Source organism: Triticum dicoccoides, chromosome 4A, assembly GCF_002162155.2.
Source record: "Triticum dicoccoides isolate Atlit2015 ecotype Zavitan chromosome 4A, WEW_v2.0, whole genome shotgun sequence".
NCBI classification, from domain to species: Eukaryota; Viridiplantae; Streptophyta; class Magnoliopsida; order Poales; family Poaceae; genus Triticum; species Triticum dicoccoides.
Genome location: NC_041386.1, coordinates 82,766,723 through 82,774,414, shown reverse-complemented (window position 1 = coordinate 82,774,414; position 7,692 = coordinate 82,766,723). Strand labels below are relative to the sequence as shown.

Below are 7,692 nucleotides of genomic sequence, written 5' to 3'. Positions count from 1 at the left end.
AAAAAAATCTAAAAACTGTGCCACTTCGCGGTAAGCGCTGAATCCACCGCATGTCCCATGGCTCTAAGGCCATAGGAGACAAGACAGCCCGACGGCTATGCGGCGAGAGGCATGAAAACCCTAATGCGTGGATGCTCTTGCCTCACAAACGAATGGTAAAGATTATTCTTTTTCTATGCCTATGAACCACATTTTGGTGTTGTATATATATTATACTCTAAACAACTTTTGACGCCCTGTAATAAGGCGGTCTCTTCTCCAAGCGACACTGACACCCTGCAAGGCTACCGTTTCTGACATCTCCAACCCCCCATTTTCCCATTATGTCAAGCGTTCTCCATGAAACGACACTCTCTTCTACAAGTGACACTGACATCCTGCGAGGCCACCGTTTCTGACATCCGAGACTACGTGGCCTACGGGGCACATGGTTGAAGCAAAGCGTCGGCCATGCCCTTACTACTCCCGCAAAAAAGAAAGATGCACTTATACTATTTTTTTAACATCAGTACAGACACAAGCGTTCGTATATACGCGCATACACTTATCCCTGTAAACGCACACACTATCTCTATGAGCACTTTCGAGAGACTGAGCCGGCATACTATCTTGAGATTTACGAAGTCATCGTAGGCACCTTGTCGTCGACGGGAACGTCTCCTCCCACTGAAAACGCATCGCCGAAAATAAATTCAGAAATAATGCGAGCACCAGGACTCGAATCCTGATGGACTGGCATACAATCTTTTTTTTTTTTTTGCGATCAAAGGCATACAATCTCTTTAACCGTCCAACCACATGTTGGTTCACTGCTCTTATACTACTTTTTGTTTTCCGAGGAATGCTCTTATACTTACTTGAAAACGTGTTTTGCTGGTGTACCGATAGTTAACCAGACCAATCCTCTAATACGCAAGACATTACGATTCCCAAAATCAACTCGGCGACCAGCGCGACGCAGAGCAAAGGGAAAACCCCGGATAAAGGAAACGAACAAATTATTATCCCCTCCCCGTACGATTCCTTCCATCCCTCGATCCCGTCACGTCTCTTCTCCCGAAACGCACCGCCTCCTTCTTCCCCTCTCATCGTCTTCCCCCCCGTGCGTCCGATTCCCCTTCCCAACCAGACGAGCCGCAGTCCACCGCAAGTCACCTCCTCCTCCCGCGAAACCCTCGCCCCCCCGCCGCCGCCCGCCGCCTCCTCCTCACGCAACCCGCCCTTCGTCGCGCCGGCGCGCCGGCGCCCGCCGGTGCCCATCAGGTCGGTGCTGGACTCCGCCCCTCCCTCCCTCTTATCCGCTCACGACTCTTTTTTCTATTTATTTATTTTATTACGATTTATTATGAGATGAAACCGAGCTCTAGCAAACCAGTTGATCTAGGTTTGGGTGTTTGCTGTTGGCCGGGGGAAAGCCTTAGTGGTTGTGATGATCATGCTTTATGTGGTGGTTCGGGCGCTGGCCGTAGGGATTCTGCTACAAGTTAGCTCAAACGTGTTGTTTAGCTGCCGACCTTGAGGTGCAGAGAACCGGATTGCTCCGCTGATGATAACACGGAATACGTGGGAGGAGATGGCACGACTACGCTAGGCCTCTTGGCGGCTCCTTAGTTTGGCAGCATATGGTTGCTGATCGGTGTTTATAAGCTTAACATTCGTTAATTGATTTGCGCCTAACTGTTTGATGCTTTTATGTTCACTGTGTTGCAATGATTTTCCAATATACTTGCCTTATTAAGCCTGTTCAGAGCTTGCCCTTGGGTTTGTCCAGGTGGGGAAAATATTGCTTGCGTATGACATTACTTCATTTTCTTCGATTTACCATACCCGTAGCCTGTAGATCTTCAGGAGACTGGTGTTACTCAAAATGTGAGTCATTAACATCCTCTTCGTTCTCTTTATAGGTCATTTCCTGTGGCATGGCAAGGATTCCAATTGGCATTGGCTTTCCTTTTCATGAATGATGTCCTTCCCTTCGAAGGACACAAATTCACAAACATTATTTAAGTGGCCTTGGAGAAGAGAATCACCATTATCAGCACAACTGCTCATTGATATTCCACCTGAAATTGAGTTGTCAGACTACCGAAGATTGCCAAGTTCTGGAAGTGAGAGCCCGTCTGGACTTCTCCATGGTGAAGGCGTCAAGGAAGAACCGATCCCTGACCTGGATATTTTCTTCGAAAGGCTTTATGAATATTTCTGCGCAAAAGGACTGAGGTGTATTGTTACCAAATGGATAATCGAGATCCTGAATGTACTGTTTACGGTGTGCTGTATTGGCTTCTTCTTTTTATATGTTGATTGGAATGCCATTGGCCACTTGAAATGTGGTGTGGAGGCACTTGAGTCTGGAGAAAAACCATGTGATCTGATGGCAGCCATCAAGCATAATCCATTAGTACCCTTTACATTTCCTAAAATGGTCACTGTTGGATCAATGATTATATTGGTAACATATGGACTTATCAACTTCCTCAAGTTCTTTGTACAACTGAAAAGTACACTGAATGCACGTGACTTCTACTATAATAGGTAATATTCAGGTTACCGCACATGCATGTGTGTGTGTGTGTGTGCGCGTGCGCGCGCGCGTGTGCGTGTGCGTGTGGGTGTGGGTGTGGGTGTGGGTGGGTGTGGGTGTGTGTGTGTGTGTGTGTGTGTGTGTGTTAGCCCACAACAATTTATAACTTTACCCTTGTTTTTCTTTTGTAGCCTTAAGATTACAGATCTTGAGATCCAGACGATATCATGGCCCAGAATAATCGAGAAGGTTGTCCTGCTACAAAAGTCTAAAAAACTCTGTGTTGTTAGGGATCTCTCGGAGCATGATATTATCATGAGAATAATGAGGAAAGAAAATTACTTGATAGGGATGGTGAATAAAGGCATTATCTCATTTCCAATTCGTCCTTGGCTTCCTGGTGCTGGCCCAACTGTCAAATCTCATGTACATGACAGGAGAAATCATGTGATACTTCCAAAAGCCCTAGAATGGACCTTAAATTGGTGCATCTTCCAGAGTATGTTTGACAGGTAAACTTGTACTTCAGTATTTTTAAGCATTGATTACTCTTTATGTGTTTATTTGAACGAGTAATAACTATCACAATACTATCTGTTCGGCTAAAATTATTTTCACTATCTGGTTGATCATGCTTGTATTTGCTTTTCTACACTGTGCTCCTGCTTTTTATATAAGCTCAAGCAAGAAACACACCCTCCATCAGCCCATGTAAGCTGTTAAGCCACTGCCTGCTCAACTAAGCCATATATACTGTCTAAACCTTGATATTTGCCATTCACTGCAAATAGTACGATAATTGGTTACCGGCTACCAAATATGTAGTTACTGATGCAGCATATGGTCCAAGCTTTATTGCTTTACAGATAATTTTCTAGATAACCAGTTACACAACACCTTATTTATTTAGGTCAATTATTTGTCAATTCATGTAGTAATTTATGATGAATCCAACTTCTATTCACTGGTTCAGATCTCACCCAGCAGCTCGTGTGACAGCATCCTATGCATCATATTCCTATTGTGTATTTATCCATCCCCTTGTGCAAGGATAAGGCTTGGATTGAGGGGAAACAAGGATGCAGCAAGTGGTCACGATGCGTAGGATACATTGCCTTAGATGTTAGTACCTACAGGCTACAGATGCATATGTACTCATGATATTTCTGCAGCTTCCAGTGTGCATGTCACCCACTGTGAAGCTTAGCAAGAACCCACACATTGCTTTTGGACGGCTCCATAGATTTTGTTTGGTTTTTGGAGTTTTCTCTATTGGCGAACTTTAGTTACTTGCACTGAATACCTGTATCCTTTGCTTTGCAGTAAATTCTGCGTTCGAAAAGATTTTCTAGCAAGCCCAGCTGCATTGAAAAAACGACTTGTATTTGTTGGCATTGCAATGTTGATCCTGTCGCCCTGCCTTGTAATTTTCCCATTGGTGTACCTCATTCTGAGGCATGCTGAAGAAATTTATAATCATCCCAGTACAGCATCATCCAGAAGATGGTCAAATTTATCAAGGTGGATTTTCAGGGAGTATAATGAGGTAGCTTCTCATGCATAACTCTTTAATTCTAGTCACTACTACTACTATTGACTGATTTAATTGAATGTTTGACATCATTTACCTCTTATTTTCATGATTTATGTGGCTAACAAGCCTCATATTAGCTGCAAGCAACTTGTCTGTTGAGGGCTATATATACTATTCTGTTTACCTACGTTGTCTCTAAAACTCAACTGCTTACAATAATTTCAGGTAGACCATTTCTTCAGACATAGAATGAACAACAGTGCTGTGCATTCGTTGAATTACTTGAAGCAATTTCCTACGCCACTAATTTCTATCATAGCAAAATTTGTATCTTTTGTTTCTGGTGGTTTGGCTGGTGCTCTTATAATTATGGGATTTCTGGGCGAATCCATCCTTGAGGGTCATGTAAGTTCTTTGTCGGCACCTTTTGTCTTTCTCTTACATTTTATGCACCTTCTAAAGTTTCACATCCATAACTTTTGAAGATTTTCGGAAGGAACCTATTCTGGTATACTATTGTTTTTGGAACAATAGCAGCTATAAGTCGAAAAGTAGTGGCTGATGAGCTTCAAGTAATTGACCCAGAAGGTGCTATGTGCCTCGTTGTCCAGCAAACCCATTACATGCCGAAGCGGTGGCGTGGTAAAGAGAGCAATGAGCTGGTTCGGAAAGAATTTGAAACACTATTTCAGGTACCTGAATTCAGCTATAGTGCTGTTTTGATTAAGATAATACTCATGTGGCATTTGGCTTTTGATAATAAAAATAGTTAAAAGTTTTTTTCTAGCATGGGCCAGTTAAATTGATTAATAGGTGAATATATAAATGGCATTTTCCCCCGATATAGATATGACAATGTTGAGCTTCCAAGTTTTTATTCATCTCTTTCAGCTAAAGGTTGATACATAAAAGAAAGGTTAGTTTTGGTGTTTAGATTAACAGGACTCAGCGAAGTGGTTTGCTTCCTAGATATCATCTGCCATCTGCATTAGATTTTTGTCAGTGGTTGAGGTCCAGGATATGTCTGTATTGGCCATGTATTTTGTCTTTTCTATTATAAACTCTGAGAAGTGTCTTGTTATATTGTGAATGCAGTATACCATAGTAATGCTATTAGAAGAGATGGCGTCCATTTTCATCACTCCTTACTTGCTCATTTTTGAGGTACCAAAGGTAATGGTCTGAACTAGCTTGATGAATGTGTTTCTCTATAGTTTTGTATTTTGTAACAGCTGTGAATTCTTATAAATTTACAGCGTGTTGATGACATTCTGCACTTCATATCGGACTTCACAATTTATGTAGATGGAGTGGGAGATGTATGCAGGTCAGTTGCTGAAGTCTCTTCAGAATTTATGTTCTGACCAAGTGACCATCTATCTTTGTTGAGCCTCTGCAACACTTAACATCATTGCTTTGCTGTGTTTCAATAGTTTAAGCATGTTTGACTTCAGAAGACACGGCAATAGAAACTATGGTTCTCCATTTGATGCACCTAAAAACCTGAGGAGCTCCCAAGGGAAAATGGAGAAATCATTCTTAAGGTAAATTATACTTTCAAGTACTTCACATGCTTCTTACTAGCTTGGTGTACTTAAAAATGGTGTATTTATGGAGTTATTTTCTTGGAAGTATGTATTTCCTCTGGAGTCCCATTCTCAGAAGATGTTGATCCTTTTAAAAAATAACAATCTGTCTAAATTGTGCAAAATATGGAAAATGTTAGCTAACTTGTTAAAACAGTGTGTATTTTCAACACTTAGTTCGGCAATTCAATATAGCAGAGAGTCCTTTTCTTCTAAGACATGATATACTAATTTTTAATCTTGTATATCTTGCAACTATGTTATCATTCTGTTAGTATTACCCCCCAAAAAACGGTGTTATTTTGTTAGTGTTACCTTGTGGTTGTAGTGGGACAATGCAGAGGTATAGATAGCACTGATCCTGTGATTTTCGAAGCCAGCATCATCCATTTTCCTAACTAGGCCACCATTCACACTGACACACATTAACACCAACAGAAACAACAAGATTGAAGTCTAACAGTATATCATGATTGTTTGCAGTTTTCAGAGTGTTTATCCATCATTGGCATCAAATGCAGAGGGCAAACAATTCTTACATAACCTACAGAAGTTCAAGGAAAGACAAATACGTCAACAAGCTGTTGCGCAGTATCAGGCAATGGAAGCATCAGGCTTTGTGGATAGCACAGGTCAAAGGGATGATATCTTCCATCAACTACTCCCAAGTATTATCCGTAACCATGCAGAGGCCTTCCCACCTGCTGGTTATAACTTAGATCCCTTGGGATTGCTGGACTCAGATCAAAGAATTCATCCATATATTCTGGATTGGTATTACATGCGTCATTCACCACACTTGGATAGAGTTGAAGCTCCCCATTTTGACGAAGCATCCCTTGAGGCTGGTCAGAACGCAAGTCAGCTAGCAAGGGAAACATCTGAGATTGAAGAAGATGAAGATTATTACTCTGATCTGTACGGAAGGGTTCAGAGTCATATGGGAGCATCTACATCAAGCACTTTGTTCCGGCATGCTCCTACAAAGCACAACGGTAACGAAGACAGTTCCACAGGCAACTGGTGGAACCAGGCCCCTGCATCTTCCCATGATCCGCAAGGCAGTTTTCTCGAGCCTCCAGCATTTGGATATCATAATATGGCAGACAAAAGTCATTCCAGCCATCACAGTGATGATATATCAGAGGGAAGCGAGGGAGATCTGGAGCAGGGCGACAACAGAAGCAGCAGCACCAGGAGCTGGAGAAATCCCCAAGCCTTGTCCAAGACGAGGTATATGGACGACTCCTACATCGAGGATGGGCTGGGTCTTCATTTCACCGATGAACGACCTGGAGTAGCAGCTGATGCGTATGACAGCATGCCGGCTGGCCTTCCCGTAAGGATAATACCTCGAAGCAGTGACCCAGTGTAGGCTCGAAAAAGGAAAAAAAACTGACAAAAAATAGTTGATGCTTGCTCGTGCGCTGTTGTAACCGGTTGTGTGAACCACGCCTTCGTACCTTCATGATAAGCTGGCAAATGGCCACAAATTCTTTTGTACATACCTACTACAGATCGGTTACGGCCCTGTATATATAATGCCCTTGTCCAGCCCCGCTTTAGTGGGTTGGGGAAGAACCATTCTTTCATAGCACGCAGTGCTTCTGTTTGATACTTCCTCACAAGTTGGCTGTGCCAGGCAAAATCAATCTGCTACGCAACATACTTTCCTGAGAGGGTTTAGCGTTAGTTGTCACATAATGAGTACTAGTAACTGTTGATCCCATGAGATGTGGAGGTGTCATTTTGAAGGCCCCCGGGAATTAATTGGTAGCAAGTTCTGGAGCACACTCCTCTGGAGGGCCAGACAAGAAGCGAGCGGCCTCAGCATCCTTGTCGAAACCTTAGCCAGCAATGGCGTCGTCCTCGCCGCCTAGATAGTAGGTAGGCAAAAGCAGGTCGCATACGCGACATGTGCACCGAGTATCCGGTCGAGACCAAAACCCCCGCAGCCGGACAAGCTGATAGACATGCCGGGCCGCTTCAGATCTGTGCCGACACGACGCCAGGAGCCCCTCGACACCGCCACTCAATGCCACCCATCC

The 7,692-nt window shown here is 43.2% G+C and overlaps 1 protein-coding gene across 1 annotated transcript; it reads left to right on the top strand.

Annotated features, from left to right (window-relative positions):
• The first annotated feature begins 1,029 nt into the window (after positions 1–1,029).
• LOC119285119 (autophagy-related protein 9-like) lies at positions 1,030–7,241 on the top strand. The gene is made up of 10 exons (XM_037564335.1): positions 1,030–1,263; positions 1,905–2,535; positions 2,716–3,036; positions 3,848–4,070; positions 4,284–4,463; positions 4,544–4,750; positions 5,154–5,231; positions 5,315–5,385; positions 5,492–5,602; positions 6,128–7,241. Exons 2-10 carry the CDS (start codon positions 1,961–1,963, stop codon positions 7,017–7,019), a joined length of 2,658 nt encoding a protein of 885 aa, XP_037420232.1. The 5' UTR covers positions 1,030–1,263; positions 1,905–1,960; the 3' UTR covers positions 7,020–7,241.
• The last annotated feature ends 451 nt before the right edge of the window (positions 7,242–7,692 follow it).

Excerpts from the sequence above, each read along its gene's own strand:
- LOC119285119 (XM_037564335.1), top strand. The coding sequence starts at position 1,961 with ATGATGTCCTTCCCTTCGAAGGACACAAATTCACAAACATTATTTAAG. Across the intron at positions 2,536-2,715 it reads CGTGACTTCTACTATAATAG|CCTTAAGATTACAGATCTTG; the intron begins GTAATATTCAGG and ends TTTCTTTTGTAG. Across the intron at positions 5,386-5,491 it reads GGAGTGGGAGATGTATGCAG|TTTAAGCATGTTTGACTTCA; the intron begins GTCAGTTGCTGA and ends GTGTTTCAATAG.